The 15,679-nt window shown below is 42.5% G+C and overlaps 2 protein-coding genes across 8 annotated transcripts; one reads left to right on the plus strand and one right to left on the minus strand.

The window, feature by feature from the left end:
* Positions 1 to 1,121: 1,121 nt before the first annotated feature.
* On the plus strand, positions 1,122 to 4,775 carry LOC105029575 (zinc finger protein ZIC 3). Of its 5 annotated transcripts, none has more exons than XM_034293109.1 (4): positions 1,122 to 2,323; positions 2,455 to 2,618; positions 2,783 to 2,967; positions 4,398 to 4,775. In XM_034293109.1, exons 1-4 carry the CDS (start codon positions 1,354 to 1,356, stop codon positions 4,423 to 4,425), a joined length of 1,347 nt encoding a protein of 448 aa, XP_034149000.1. In that variant the 5' UTR covers positions 1,122 to 1,353; the 3' UTR covers positions 4,426 to 4,775. The 5 variants fall into 5 exon arrangements, with proteins under 5 accessions (XP_034149000.1, XP_034149002.1, XP_034149003.1 ...); XM_034293111.1 differs by having other exon boundaries at positions 2,783 to 2,911; XM_034293112.1 differs by having other exon boundaries at positions 2,455 to 2,567.
* A 5,457-nt stretch (positions 4,776 to 10,232) lies between these two features.
* Positions 10,233 to 15,282, minus strand: htatsf1 (HIV-1 Tat specific factor 1). 3 transcript variants are annotated; one of them, XM_010903001.5, is made up of 10 exons: positions 15,154 to 15,282; positions 13,760 to 13,924; positions 13,254 to 13,455; positions 13,114 to 13,161; positions 12,483 to 12,637; positions 12,191 to 12,354; positions 11,967 to 12,069; positions 11,546 to 11,635; positions 11,080 to 11,217; positions 10,233 to 10,882 (listed from the first exon to the last, which is right to left on the minus strand). In XM_010903001.5, the coding sequence occupies exons 2-10, from the start codon at positions 13,922 to 13,924 to the stop codon at positions 10,586 to 10,588; spliced, it is 1,362 nt and encodes a 453-aa protein (XP_010901303.1). In that variant the 5' UTR covers positions 15,154 to 15,282; the 3' UTR covers positions 10,233 to 10,585. The 3 variants fall into 3 exon arrangements, with proteins under 3 accessions (XP_010901303.1, XP_010901302.1, XP_010901301.2); XM_010903000.4 differs by lacking the exon at positions 15,154 to 15,282 and adding an exon at positions 15,042 to 15,102; XM_010902999.5 differs by lacking the exon at positions 15,154 to 15,282 and adding an exon at positions 14,539 to 14,826.
* Between the last annotated feature and the right edge of the window lie 397 nt (positions 15,283 to 15,679).

Genomic DNA, 15,679 nt, shown 5'->3' on the forward strand with positions numbered 1-15,679 from the left:
GTTACGTTAGGCCACTGCAATTGTATTTCATTTATAGATATTAAACAACGGCCTAATAAAATGACAGCAGTTGTATAGCACCTCGATAGTAATTTATCTAAACATAACTGAAAATCATAGGACAACAATTCATTTGTATTACATTTTTATATCGTTATTGTTATACAGTGATTACGGGGCAATACACCACAGGCACCAGGTGGCTGCAAAGCGGTACAAATAAATATAAATTCCTCTAAAGCATAAATATGATAATTTTCCAAAAATCACAATCCTCTATGCACATAAAATACTGATTTCGTTTGAATTGTGTTTAAAAGACTGTCGAAAAACAATATTGTGTAATCAACAAATGTAGATATGCTTATACTTGTCTTGATTTCTCCGGCATAGATAAATGTCGTTTATACGTCCTTCATAGCGCTATACGAAAATAACATATTATTTACAAAGTTGTAGCTACTAGCGTTTTTATTAATTCGTACTGGAATTTGTATTGATCATCTACAAAGGTTTGTTGAAAGAAATACAGTAGCCGATGCATGGAATGTGTTATAAGTCAAGGGGGGAATAAACACGTTTCATATATGCTTACATCTTTTTCCAAATTTTGGGTGGGATTGGATCAAATTGACAAATTATTTACATGCAATATATTGCAAACTACGAATATGTAGCTTAGTTTATTAATTGAATGAAAATGTACGGTTGCTTGGGCTCCAAATACATATTGGCTACGCCTTCGGGAGAATCTACGATTTAAATATATTTTAGTGCGGATTTGATGCAATTCCTTAATAGGCCTAACGAAATTCCGAACATTGTAAATCTGCACCAGCGAAACCTGTAGGCATGTAGAGGCGGTAATTGGGCATTCCAAGCAAAGTAACGGAGCCAAAGGATATAACACATTCAGACAGCCTATAGACAAGAACTACAACAACTTTACCGGTTTGATGCGAGTCCACTACCAGACGTTTTCTGCGTATAGGGCATGCCTACCAATCTGCCAATAAGCGAATAGCTAGTCAATTAATTCACTGTGTTACAATCACGTGCCAAGAGTTTATCTTGTCATTGGTTACTGTGTGGGGGCTGCTGGTTTCGTATTTTGGGTGGAATTATTGACTTGTTAGACGGAATGCATTAGGCTACTACAGCCCACTCAGTAGAAAGTGGTGGGTGTTTGACCCTTTCTCACTTGTTTGCCCTCTGAAAACTTAATACAAACTGTGGATTAGCCTACATTTACCAGAATGTAAGCGTGAACACGCTTTTAGCGTTGGGCATTTTGACACAATTTGGCCTCAGTTTGTCGTAATGGTTTATTGATGTTCCATCTTCTGTGCTTCAATGGCCAAGCTCGTTGACCCTGGTGCGCAATTCTCCTCGTTTGGTTTCGGGGACGTCGGAATGCCAAGACCTCATGAACCGGTGAGTAAAGAGCTTCGGCTAGGTATCTGCCCGTATGGAGAGACCTCTCACTTCGCAGCCTTCAATCTCAGCACCGCGTGTCAAGACGTTGCACAGAAGTCACAGCTTCCCCAAGTCTCTGGATACGCAGATGCGCAGGGAAGCCACAGCGTAGGGCAGTTTGGACCACATGGACACAGACCGATCGACGGCAGAGGTTTTAAGTTCAAGTATCGAAATCCAGAAATAGTTGATTTCGCAAAAAGAGATGCTCAGTTTGCATTTTCCAAACTCAACACAACGGGGAATTTGCAAATGACCCTATGTAAATCTGAAAACCCAGGCTATCCTGTGTTCCCATCTGTACGCGAGCAGAGCGCATCCCCAACTGGATACACGGCGAACCGCAGGACGCATTTGGGTACACAAGGAGAAATATACTTTGGAATGGATCCGCATCTACACGTCTCCAGCCCACACCCACGGGTCAGTGGTACTCATCTTCAGTTTGATCACAGTGTAGATGTGAGAGTGGCGACAGGGAATGGACACGGTGCTTTCTTCAGATACACGCGAATGAACTCCCAGCATGACGTCACCTGTAAATGGATAGACGACGATCAGACAAATCTTCCCAAAAAAACGTGCGGCAAGTTGTTCTGCTCTACGTTTGATCTGGTTACGCACCTCTCCGCCGATCACGTGGGCCGTCCCGACCGGGGTCTGCATAGGCCCACTTGCTTTTGGGAGGATTGTCCAAGAGAAGGCCAATCTTTTACAGCAAAGTATAAATTAGTCAACCACATCCGCGTACACACTGGAGAAAAACCATTCACCTGTCCCTTTCATGGCTGTGGTAAAATATTTGCCAGGTCCGAAAATTTGAAAATACATAAAAGGATTCATACAGGTAATAAAGTTGAGTATTCTTGCAGAACAAGTACAATGCTATTTGACTGCTCTGTATCCTACTTTGACCAATTATTAAGCTATACCACTTCGAGGCATATTGCTGTTATAAAATTAAGATTTCTTTGGCAGGCGAAAAACCCTTCAAATGTGAATTCGCAGGCTGCGAGAGGAGGTTTGCGAATAGCAGCGACAGGAAAAAACACACGCACGTTCATACCTCAGATAAGCCCTACATCTGCAAGGTTTGTGAGAAGGCCTACTCGCACCCCAGCTCTCTGAGGAAACACTCGAAGGTATATTCGTATATAAAAAATACAGACATTAGAAACAATAAAGCAAATAACTATAGCTATACATAGGCTATAGGCATGTGTAGCTACATTATAGGCATGTGTGTAAAAACGGTATAAAAAATACAACTTTTTAATGATCTACAACTCGTCTTCTTATTTTGCAGGTTCACAGATCTCAAAGCTTAGAAATCTCCCCGACGGTAACTTATGGATTCGAGTCGTCCACGCCTCCAGCTCCCTGTAGACCTACGTCCACAACATACGAAGAGTCTAAAAAAACATCCATGCTGCAGGTCAAGCATCATAAGCCAATATTTAAAGAGGACCTTTCTTCCAATTTGTTTGAATGGTAGGCCTACATTTGAAAAGGTTCTATTTAAGTGGAATCTAAAACGTTTATAGGATAGGAACACATTCCTATAAGTAAACGTTTATAGGATAGGAACACATACATATAAACAAACGTTTGCTAAATTCAGCAAACACAGTAAACATCCTGTAGACTCTCCAGTGCTGTCTTAGGATAATATTTTTTTATATCCTCCGAAATGTTTGGAAAAGTCTGATTCTTATATCTCATACATGATAGGCTACACATACAATTAAATGAATATGTTCTGTTAGATAAAATACATAGTATACCACTTTGGTCAGCAAAAGCAAAATATACCACAAACTATAAAGTGTATAAAAAAAGGAAGAAGGCAGATGAACGAAAAAATTGCTTAATGATTCAGTGCATGAAGAAATAGTAGACCTATTTGCATGTATTGGTAAAACATTTTAGCTTTGTTGTCAGAATCCATTTTAAGATATAAAAGCATAGGCTAAGTTGACTAAATTCTGCCATTTTAAAAGAAGATTATTCAAATGTATTATTTTTGTCGAACATTTGCATACATTTACAGATTTAATAGGTATATATATATATATATATGTATATATATATATATATAATATCTCATCTTCATCCGCTTATCCGGTATTGGGTCACGGAGACAGCAGCTCCAGCAGGGGACCCCAAATATATATGTGTACGTTATAATTTTATTTCTAGTTCATTCAAAATATGTAACTTTAGTCTAAAACCTACTGACAAATATTGTTATGGGCATTTTCTAAATGTAATGAGTGATGTTGAGTCTTTAGATAAGATCCATTTGAATGTGTTTAGCATGTTTTGCTTTACTTGTTGGATATTGGAGTGGTATGCTCTATGACTTTCATTTAATTAATATCCAGAATTTACAGACAAAGCAAAATTGGCAATCAATTTCTGCCCCCAAGACACAAAATAATCAATCAGTGTCTAGTGGAAAAGCAATTTAAATACATCTGGTGGGCCATGATGTTGATCCATGTTTTCCATGTTTGTAGCTTTTTTGAAGCTACAAAATACTGTACCATAAAAAAGAAGGCAAAAATATCATACTTAATATGAAAGACCTTTAATTAACGTCTTGTCAATTTTCTTGAGAAATAGATGTGTAATGTAACCAAAACAGCCATTAAATTGAGAATATATAATTTTTCCTTGTTTACTGGTTTATATCATCGAGGATGCTGTGCTTTATGTGTGGATCTGTAATCTCCTCTCATTATTGGTTTAGCAAATTTATTGAAGTACCTGTATGTACTTTATGAGATAAATAGAATGATGAGCATGGAAGCAGAGATCACATACAGTATATCTGAGATCATATGCTGCAGACATACTACATATTACAATCTAGCCAGTGTTTGTTCTACACGTACTCACCTCTTCATCCTACCCTTCAGCTCAAGTCGTCCAGCTCTGCTGGCTTAGCCGCAAGGACCTTCTAAGAGGATCAAGTCATCTAAGCAGTTTCCAATGGCCCTTTGTCACGCAAGTGTCTGTGTCATCTTTAAGATAATCTAGTCCTCCATTTTCTGAGGACAGCCAGGCTGTTGAACGTCAACCGACTTCCTTGCCTTATGTTTCTGAGGATATTACAATGAAATATTTACTCCTCGGTCCTATCTCACCTACTCGACAAGCGACCAAGTAATCACATGTATATACTTGATTGTTTGTAGACTTTTTTTTTTTTTACTTCCAAAACCCACATCTTCCGTGTCCCTTGTTCTTTACCTCCCTCTTCAATAAAAACATATTTGCCCTTCTTTGTATTATTATGAGCAGACTCCTGTCATGAGTGACAGTTCAGCCATGGTGCTGGTGATGTTTGTGGTGACAGGATGGAGCCTGCTGTAATTGTGCCCCTGCTGTGGGACTGGCCTGGCTGGGATCACGGCCCAGCGGGAGGTGGGGCCCAACCCGGCCCCGCAGCCATGGAAACAGCTAGGGTAGGAGGAGGCCGGGGAGGAGGTGAAGGGTCTAACCTGTCAGAGATAAAGACCTCCTACTGGCTGTTCCCTCACCCCACATGTTCACTGAACTGGACAAAAGTGAATCTTCCAGCTCTTTGAGATTTGGGAGAGGAGAAAATAATGTAATTTTATTTACATTTAATCTAGATTTGAGGCTGATGAAGGAAGGAGGTCATTTAGGATTGACCTCGTCTTCGAAAGCGGTTTGTTCGCAACCATTAGTGAATTAACAGCGGAGGAGAAAAATACATTCCTTTTTATTATGTGTGTGTGTGTGTGTGTGTGTGTGTGCCTTGCACATATATTAATTTGTGTGTCTACTCCGCTCCTGTTCTTGTATTTTTCAGCAGGCTCTCCTTTCAGTACCAAACCTCCTGCCCAGTAGGGAGCACCTCTGTCTCTGGCCACCTGCTGGGGTCAGAGCACAGACCTCTCCCAGTTTGGACATGTCCTCGCCCTCTTCATGATTTGGCCCATTTTCCAGTCTTCACAGTCTGGGTCATTCATGGAAATACAATAGCTTTTGCGGTATTATAAGCCCCCTCTTACAGTTCTGTATACCGAAGACTACTGAAGACTCAACTTCACAGGACTTTCTACTAAAAATAGGGCGGAAGACATCCTGAATCACATGGATTTGGTTGGGCGCTCCCTTTGCAGGGTCTGTAACAAGCGCAAGTTTTATTTTTAAAGGATAATGGAAAGAGAGAGCCTGTGTCACAGGTGTAATAGCCAATTTGATGTTCATTGTTTGGTCCAGAGAAGGTATTTAAGACCTCTGTTTGCGCTGCAGGTGTCTGGCTACAGCTGGTATTGCGGTCAGGAGGATTGGTACAGGTCGTGTAGGAAGTGTTAGAACATGGCAGAAAGGTAAAAGTGATGGGAAATGAGAGATGTTGTCCTGCCTCTTGTGTTGCTTCCTGGATTCATTGCTTCCTGGATTTATTGGATCCCCAATAAGACCAGTATGTGGGCTAACACACCTTTCAGGTGTTTTTTGAGAATGCCTGATACATAAGGTCAGAAATGGCATCCCAATGCGCTGTGTGAGGTGTGGTTCATATATGAACACTCTTCTGTTCTAGTGGCATCCCAATGCACTGTGTGAGGTGTGGTCCATATATGAACACTTCTGTTCTAGTGGCATCCCAATGCACTGTGTGAGGTGTGGTCCATATATGAACACTCTTCTGTTCTAGTGGCATCCCAATGCACTGTGTGAGGTGTGGTCCATATATGAACACTTCTGTTCTAGTGGCATCCCAATGCGCTGTGTGAGGTGTGGTTCATATATGAACACTCTTCTGTTCTAGTGGCATCCCAATGCGCTGTGTGAGGTGTGGTCCATATATGAACACTCTTCTGTTCTAGTGGCATCCCAATGCGCTGTGTGAGGTGTGGTCCATATATGAACACTCTTCTGTTCTAGTGGCATCCCAATGCGCTGTGTGAGGTGTGGTTCATATATGAACACTTCTGTTCTAGTGGCATCCCAATGCGCTGTGTGAGGTGTGGTTCATATATGAACACTTCTGTTCTAGTGGCATCCCAATGCGCTGTGTGAGGTGTGGTTCATATATGAACACTCTTCTGTTCTAGTGGCATCCCAATGCGCTGTGTGAGGTGTGGTCCATATATGAACACTCTTCTGTTCTAGTGGCATCCCAATGCACTGTGTGAGGTGTGGTCCATATATGAACACTCTTCTGTTCTAGTGGCATCCCAATGCGCTGTGTGAGGTGTGGTTCATATATGAACACTCTTCTGTTCTAGTGGCATCCCAATGCGCTGTGTGAGGTGTGGTCCATATATGAACACTCTTCTGTTCTAGTGGCATCCCAATGCGCTGTGTGAGGTGTGGTCCATATATGAACACTTCTGTTCTAGTGGCATCCCAATGCGCTGTGTGAGGTGTGGTTCATATATGAACACTCTTCTGTTCTAGTGGCATCCCAATGCGCTGTGTGAGGTGTGGTTCATATATGAACACTCTTCTGTTCTAGTGGCATCCCAATGCACTGTGTGAGGTGTGGTCCATATATGAACACTCTTCTGTTCTAGTGGCATCCCAATGCGCTGTGTGAGGTGTGGTTCATATATGAACACTTCTGTTCTAGTGGCATCCCAATGCGCTGTGTGAGGTGTGGTTCATATATGAACACTCTTCTGTTCTAGTGGCATCCCAATGCGCTGTGTGAGGTGTGGTCCATATATGAACACTCTTCTGTTCTAGTGGCATCCCAATGCGCTGTGTGAGGTGTGGTCCATATATGAACACTTCTGTTCTAGTGGCATCCCAATGCGCTGTGTGAGGTGTGGTCCATATATGAACACTCTTCTGTTCTAGTGGCATCCCAATGCGCTGTGTGAGGTGTGGTTCATATATGAACACTTCTGTTCTAGTGGCATCCCAATGCGCTGTGTGAGGTGTGGTTCATATATGAACACTCTTCTGTTCTAGTGGCATCCCAATGCGCTGTGTGAGGTGTGGTTCATATATGAACACTCTTCTGTTCTAGTGGCATCCCAATGCGCTGTGTGAGGTGTGGTTCATATATGAACACTCTTCTGTTCTAGTGGCATCCCAATGCACTGTGTGAGGTGTGGTCCATATATGAACACTCTTCTGTTCTAGTGGCATCCCAATGCGCTGTGTGAGGTGTGGTTCATATATGAACACTCTTCTGTTCTAGTGGCATCCCAATGCGCTGTGTGAGGTGTGGTTCATATATGAACACTTCTGTTCTAGTGGCATCCCAATGCGCTGTGTGAGGTGTGGTTCATATATGAACACTTCTGTTCTAGTGGCATCCCAATGCGCTGTGTGAGGTGTGGTCCATATATGAACACTCTTCTGTTCTAGTGGCATCCCAATGCGCTGTGTGAGGTGTGGTTCATATATGAACACTCTTCTGTTCTAGTGGCATCCCAATGCGCTGTGTGAGGTGTGGTCCATATATGAACACTCTTCTGTTCTAGTGGCATCCCAATGCGCTGTGTGAGGTGTGGTCCATATATGAACACTCTTCTGTTCTAGTGGCATCCCAATGCGCTGTGTGAGGTGTGGTCCATATATGAACACTCTTCTGTTCTAGTGGCATCCCAATGCACTGTGTGAGGTGTGGTCCATATATGAACACTCTTCTGTTCTAGTGGCATCCCAATGCGCTGTGTGAGGTGTGGTTCATATATGAACTGCTCTGATGGAGCCATCTGGTGGTGGAGAGGGGATGCTACAAGCAGCCTTTCAGCAGGGAGGTGGGCCAGGTAATACTGAATATTCTCATACTTTTTTGGTAAAACAGCTTGATTGAAAAAGTCACCACAGCTATCATCTATGGTAAAGTATTAGTAAAAGGTCATTATCATAATAAGAATGAGCTTGGGAATTAATTACCTTGGCAGTTTTACTGAATAGCTCATGGTTATGCTAGCAGTAACTGCCTGGTATTGTGATGCAGTAATTTTCTTGAGTCAGGGTAAAGACGAGGTATTATAATATCCCGTAACTCTTTGCGTCACTATTCAACAAGGGAACCTGCGTTCGGTATGATTGGCTGTGAATGGTAGAAGCACACTTAGCAGACGGTCAACATTCATGTATTCACACTGCGTCAGGCACTGGCTACACTAATCATCACAAAACCCCTTGTAGACAAGGATCTATAGAAAAGTATAGAATGTAACATAAAAGCCTGCCGGTCACCAGGGTTCAACCTGTCTCCACCCTTCACCTCTCCATCAGGCTCAGCAATTATTAAGACCCATCAAAGCTCCCACTGAGGGATCACTCACCAATAGCCCAGGTTTCACATCCACCCAGCATTCAAATCAACTGGCCGTTAAAGGAAAGTACATGAGATCCTAACTTCTAACAGTGGATCACATTGACCAACAACAGGCTGGGTGTCACTGATGGGATGTCAGAATGACCGCACCTGAACAGCCATGATGTTGATTATGGTATCGGTGCTGTACCAGGCGTTGATGGAGCACCTGTATATGTTTCAGACTACACCAATATGTCACCACGGTGTTAATATAATGGGACTATTTCATAACCTCACTGATGTCCCGAAACTAACTTGAAGATTTTATTTGTCTACTGTAGATCTTTCTTGATAAACAACATGCATGAGTCAACAATGACATGGGGATTAGCCCAAAATCTGCCAAGAGATGGGGTGAAGATCTTCATACCTGCTCCAATTGTCCTGATTCATTTGGCCTAATATTGCAAGATTTAGTTCAGGGTTTACTGAGTACAACACAGGCGACTGATTCATCTGTGAGTCTAATACCATTGTTGGTTTGTACTAGGCCTTAAATATCACAGATCAGATCATCAATAATCCACAAGAAGGGGTGTTGAGAATGCTGTCCCTCCATCTGTGGCTTTGGACTGGCAGCAGCAGCCGGGCTGGCCAAGGTCAAACCTTGTGATGGAGATGGGGGGGTCAGTCTTGTGTCTTTGGAATGCAGGGTAATGGACCCTTTCTTCCCCTTTCTGTGACCACAGGATCACAGAGGACGTCTGGGGCGGTTCCGGCCCATATTTCCAGAGATTCATTTTCCATTTCTGCTTGACATAGACTAGCATGACAAACAAGGAACCTCAAGCCTGTTGGTTGGAAGAACAAAAACAATGCTTGTATTTAGAAACGCTGCGACTGATTTCCGATCCCTGTCCACTTAGGATGTGATTTTCCTGTTTGTCAGGCTGCTAATCTTTAATGAGTCAAAATATTACTCTGACACGGACAATCTGTTAAAGTTAGAAGAAAGACACAGGAGGGTTCAGTTTTTCTGTAACAGAACATTTGTTTTTCATGTAATCGTACTATGAAATCGTATGAGTGAGGAGAGAGCAATATAACAAGATGTCCATGCATTTGCACCAGCTCGACACTGCTCTCCGAGTGTATCCACACAGAGGGAAACAGTCAAACAATTACTTCCATTTATGAACATTATTCCCCTTTAAGAGGGTGCATATGACCACATCTGGAAGTAAAACATGTGGGCGGCCTTCCTTCAAGTAAATTCCTGGAAATCTCCCACGCTGGTGGAAACCCCAACACTGCCAGAAATGACTTTCTAAACTCTTATTTCTCACAATTATGTCGGCAGTTTTACACCAAGAACTTCACAGACATCAATCATACGGGTGAAAAATCACACACACAAAATCATGTATAGCTACCGATGGCAACATCAAGTTTATTTTCCATCTCAAACAAATCATGACAAGACCAAAAGTCCACCACTGTATTTGAGACAATGATAGACAGATGTACTCAATCAGTTTAAAACCTGTCCAAGGCTTGGCCCTTAGTTTTATTCCAGATGATTCACATCAAGACCAAGATCATTTATTCAACACACAAATTCTCAGTAGAAAACATTCACGTGATGTGGACAATTATTGACGAAACAGGTAATTGTCAAGGGAAAGAATAGAAAATACATAGGGTTAGAGTATGCAACAACAGTACTTCCCAACAGTTCTGTTCCTCTGTCATGTTTCACCGATCAAACAAGGAGGCGTGGACCAAACGGCAGGCAAGACTGTCCTCTAGCAAGCTGAACGGAGGGAGACGCACGCTGAGGTTTGCCTACGTATCCTCCTCGTCGCTTCCTGCCAGGCTGCTGTCCGTGGAGTCCGCTTGGGCGTCCTCTGGTGTCTTGGTGTCCACCACCGTGAGCGATGCGGGCCCTTCCTCCAGGCTCCCCGGGTTAGAGGGTTCTGCCTCAGTTCCCGCTGCCTGGCTGGACGACTCAGGGGTGGCTTTATCGGAGCCCTCGGTACCTGCGGGCGGAGCCCCTGGCGGTGCTGGGCCCTTACTCCCCCCCTCCAGGTAGGCCGCCCAGCCCTTCAGCCTCTCCTCTCGTTCCCTCGTCGTCTCCTCAACCTGTTGACGGACAGTTAAACTCAGTATGGCACGTAAAAAAAAAAATGTCCAAGCCTGTGATCGCTGACTGAACCCTTTTACTGTCCTATTCAACTGGCCTGGTTGAACATTTTCTTTAGATCCTCATGATCTAAAGAAATGCGGCGTCAGCTGACACCCAGGCAGCTTCTGATTGGACGGCAGTTTTGTTTTGGTACCTGGTAGTCGGTTGTTCCATCCCACAGCTGGGCTGATAACTTCTTGCCGCCAAACCAGCGTCCGTTCAGTGCTATCTGACACACGTCAGCGTCCTCCGGCTCTTTGAAGGCCACAGAAGCCACTCCATCAGGGTGTCTCTGTGGAAGACGCAGGAGAGCGTTGACCCACATTTGTAAAAAGATTTAAATTGCGAAAAATCCTACGTTTCTGTTAAAACATTGGCAAGCCCCCCCAACTCGTTCCATCAAAGTTACTCCATCTGATGTGACATCCGGCAAAAACACTGTCACTGTCAGAGTAACATTTTCTATCGTATTTATTTTTCTATCATATTTTGACTTGAGATTCTATGGAAAAAACATCCGCGAGAAAGCACAGATCCTGTTCCCAGCATATAAACTGAAGTCTCTCTGCATTTATTGGAAATGAACTGAATTAAAAACGTTCACATGGGCAGACACTTACATCAAAAATGATGACCTTCTTCACCTGACCGAATTTCTCGCATTCTGTCCGGAGGTCATCCCGATACTCGTTCAACACCAGGGGGTCTTCCTGATATAAAACAGTAGAAAAACAGGGTCCAATCATGTTGGGATATTAAACAAGGAACTGAACCATTCCTGATATCTCATGGTGAACGACTCCTTATTCAACATAATTCACAGGAAGCACCACGATTCAAACCAGCAACTTTTCTGTTGCACGCCAGACACCTGAACACTCAGGCTACCTGCCGGCAAACTCGCTAAAATTGCCCTCAGTGTGGTCAACACCCTGTTAAAGGCCCTTCACTTAGTTTCCACACAACAGCCATGCATACCAGCTGTTTGCGATGGTACCTGGTGATTTAGGCGTGGGAGACAGAGAAGGGGGTTGTGCTCACCTCAAAGTCACTGGGGTGGAACATGTTCTGGATGATGAGCACACGTTCATGCCTCCTGCGGGCCTCTTCTCCCGCTTTCTTCTCTGGCCTCCAGTCCAGCTGCCTGTCAGTCAATATGACGGTGAGAGATGAGCACCACAAACAGAAAAGGGGGAGACACCCTACTCGCCGAAAGCATTGAAGGATCCCAAAGGCAGGAATCACAGAGCAGGAAGGGGACATACTTCTGCTGCGCCTTCATCCTCTTGCGGTAGTCCTTGCTCTTCTTCTTCTTCTTGGTGACGTCATACTCGCCCTTGAGCTCGAACTTGGCAGCCTCCACGTGGAGCTTATAGCCCCTGATATCAGTCTCGTCAATCAGCCGCTCCGCCAGGGCTACAGACTCCTTCTGCAGGGGGGAGCGCGATTGGCTGAAGGGCCTACATACTATACAGCATGTTGTCATGGAAGTGTATGTGGCGACAAAGGTGAATGTGAGCACTGACACAGCGAGCTTTTGCATCCAGGGACACTCACCTTTAAGTAACAGCAGAGACCGTCGCCTTTCTGGTTCCCCTGGCCGTCCTTGTAGAGTTTGACTTTGTACTCCTCGGAGACGGGGTCTCTCATGACAATGCCGCACTTAGACATGAGCTCCACAAACTCTTCGGTGGTAATGTCAGGTGGAAGACCTGGAGAATGGAAAATAACTTTCCTGACTGATTGGGCACTCATTCCAGAACAATGCACCTATCCAAGAACATGAAATTCAGTTGTGTTATAATTGATCAGACCTTGAATTAAACAAAATGAATGCACAAACATACATATTTGTACTCTAAATATGTATTGTCTGTATGCTGGATAAATAATTTACCTCTATTTGAAGTATTTAAATGTAAACTAAACATATCTACCAATTATATATTAAAGTAATTTCAAACGGTTAAAATAATTAAATACTTAAAAACAATATCAAAGAAGATGTAAAGCCAGGAAAAAAACATTAATACTTTGTAAATACTTTCTTTTATTTAACTATTTGTGTCTTGTGTAAATATTTCCAAATGTATTTTAACACACCAAATACCATTAAACATTATTGTTAAATAGGATCCAGATGTGCCAGCCATAACCTCGGACACTAACGAAAAGAAAGGAGACTTACCTGACACATAGACGTTGGTATTCTTGTCCATTTCTACATCAAACCAGGCTGCAAAGACAAGGTGAACGGTTGAGTTTTCCTTATGAGGACACACCAAGTCACATTCAACATCATGCCAAAACCACTCAAACATCCTGTACCTGCGGCTTCAGCCTTCCTCTTCTCGGCTTTTTCCTTTTTGCTCTCCTTCGCCTGTTCCTTGTCAGCACTCTTCTCAGCTGTCTTACCCTCTGGCTTGCCCTGTGTGTCTGTTTCGGCTGCGCATGCAGCATTGGGATCATGCTCCCCATCTTTTGTGAAGCCGTAGTTGGCTTGATAGGCAGCAAGGAAGTCCTCCGTTATCTAGATGAGAAGACAACAATTACCCCAAACACTTTGCACAGACAAATGGCGCACTAATTCTTAAGGTTTGAGGAGAATTTAAATAATGGTTCCCAACCCTTTTTGAGTTACCGGACCACCAACTGAATGTTGCGCTGTCCGCAAAACCCCTCAAGTACCCCCTCATATGCATTTCACCAGTCAGCTTATGGTCTCATGAGTCCAATTATCCCCAGAGGTCTGAGTACCGTGGTTGGGAACCATTGCGATTACAACATGTTGAATATGGAACTATAGTTAAACAGAATGTTAGGGTGTTTCATACTTTAGGGAACCATGCTTTCTTGTCATGGTCCCAGTCATACACGGTCCCGTCCTCTGGGTCCACGAAGGTGTACGGATCGTCTCCGTCGCCCTGTCTCTGGCCATACAGCTGCTGTAACCGGAGCTGCTCATGGAACTCCTTATTTTTATCAGTTTCATCACTCATCTAAACAACAAATGGTTACGCAGGTTATGACAAAGAATCGAATTGAAGAGCCATCTTTGAGTTATTGAATGGAAAACTACTAGCTAGAAGAGACCCCAAACTACGTTAGCTAGCATATTGTGCAAGTTTGCGAGGATTTTCGAACACTAATTCCAAACTTGGCTAGCTATACTTGTAAGCTTTGTAGTCAAGACCTGAGACACCTCAACGTACTCTACGTAGCTGTGGCCTGCTAGATATTGTAGATACGTTATATAAATAATGACGTTAGATTATATAAATGTACGTTAGTGAAATACAAATCTAGCCAGCGAATCAGTCAGCCAAAGTAATTAACGCAGACAGTTAACCGTATCCAGGTAATGTTACTGTTGCTAGGCATTAAACACCGTTAGCTGACATGAATCAAGCAAGTATGCCCAACTAAACCCAGTAGTATTACGAATCGACAACGTAATGTACCGTAACTGTGCTAGTTTCTTGTTTGTATATATATATAGCCAAGCAAATGGCAAAAATATAATATTTAAATATGTATTATGTGTACTTTTTTTTTAGGTGGATTAGTGATTAGTTAAGTAATTCAACGTAACAGAAAAACATTAGCCAGCTACCTTTGACCATCCACCGGCGCCGCCAAAGATAACTGACGATACCCTTCCGGTGTCACATAAACAATTCCGGTTGCACAAAAATATTCGGTAAGTTCTATTTGGGATATTTGGCACGTCCCTATGTTGCTTATATCGCCCATTCATGATTATTGAATACGTGTATATCTCGAGCGCTGCAACGGATGAGCTGTTTCGATCATGTCAAGCAAGCCTGTTTAAACAAAACCTGACAGAATATTTTATGAGGTGTTATTGAGAGCAAAGCCATGGATATACGTTTCCAATTCAAATGAACAGGTCAATAATTATGTTAAAGCATTTCTAAAACATTTTCACTTCAACGACTGAATTCTAAATACTATATAATTAGTATGCATCAAACTACGCAGACTGCATTTATCTTAAGATTACAGCCAGGTAAATTCGGTTCATGTTCATTAGAGCTGTGATTGTCAGTTTATAGCAGAACGCTGTTATCTTTTTCTGATAACACATCGAGTTACCTCTGTGTGACGACTGGCTGTTAACATTTAAGCGAGATCGTTATCTGTTAGCTCATGCAAACCTAATACTATTATATTAGACTTAGCTCTTATGGTAAGAAAGAAATCTTACATTTCTAACTACATTTGAAGGCAAAGTCGATGTGACACGATATTACTTTCAAAAATCAAACGAAAACATTTAGCTAATAGTTAAAATGTCATCTAAGCTGTGAACACCCCGGAAACAATACACTACATTATTAACATTTGAATTGGCTGTACTTGTAAAGCCATCAAACCATCTGCTAAATTGTGAATCGCGCAACATGAGTACGCGTTAAGGATCCAGAATAGCTCTTACAAATGATGGCCTTTCGAAATCAGCGTCTTGTGAGCAACATTAAAGAAACACTTCCGGGTCACGAAAATTAGGACATTTTCTAAATAAAAGAGACCAACGTATTATTTCAAAACTGACATACATTTTATATATTAATTAAGAAAATGTACCTCTCAAAACATTGACAAGACTTCAAATATGATCATATTTAAGAGTAATTTGAATAAAAAGTGGGTATTAAAAATACGTTCCAAGGGCATAATTCAGACAGTGCAAATGACTGAATATGGAATACATATTGCCTCATAGCTCATAA

This window comes from Esox lucius, chromosome 7, assembly GCF_011004845.1.
Source record: "Esox lucius isolate fEsoLuc1 chromosome 7, fEsoLuc1.pri, whole genome shotgun sequence".
Lineage (NCBI taxonomy): Eukaryota > Metazoa > Chordata > Actinopteri > Esociformes > Esocidae > Esox > Esox lucius.

Bases quoted from the DNA above. Each gene is read 5' to 3' on its own strand.
- LOC105029575 (XM_034293109.1), top strand. From the start codon at position 1,354: ATGGCCAAGCTCGTTGACCCTGGTGCGCAATTCTCCTCGTTTGGTTTC. The intron at 2,324-2,454 runs GTAATAAAGTTG...TTTCTTTGGCAG, and splicing joins ACATAAAAGGATTCATACAG to GCGAAAAACCCTTCAAATGT. The intron at 2,619-2,782 runs GTATATTCGTAT...CTTATTTTGCAG, and splicing joins CTCTGAGGAAACACTCGAAG to GTTCACAGATCTCAAAGCTT.
- htatsf1 (XM_010902999.5), bottom strand. From the start codon at position 14,682: ATGAATGGGCGATATAAGCAACATAGGGACGTGCCAAATATCCCAAAT. The intron at 12,070-12,190 runs GTATGTCCCCTT...ATTGACTGACAG, and splicing joins AGGATGAAGGCGCAGCAGAA to GCAGCTGGACTGGAGGCCAG. The intron at 10,883-11,079 runs GTACCAAAACAA...GTCCGTCAACAG, and splicing joins ATGGAACAACCGACTACCAG to GTTGAGGAGACGACGAGGGA.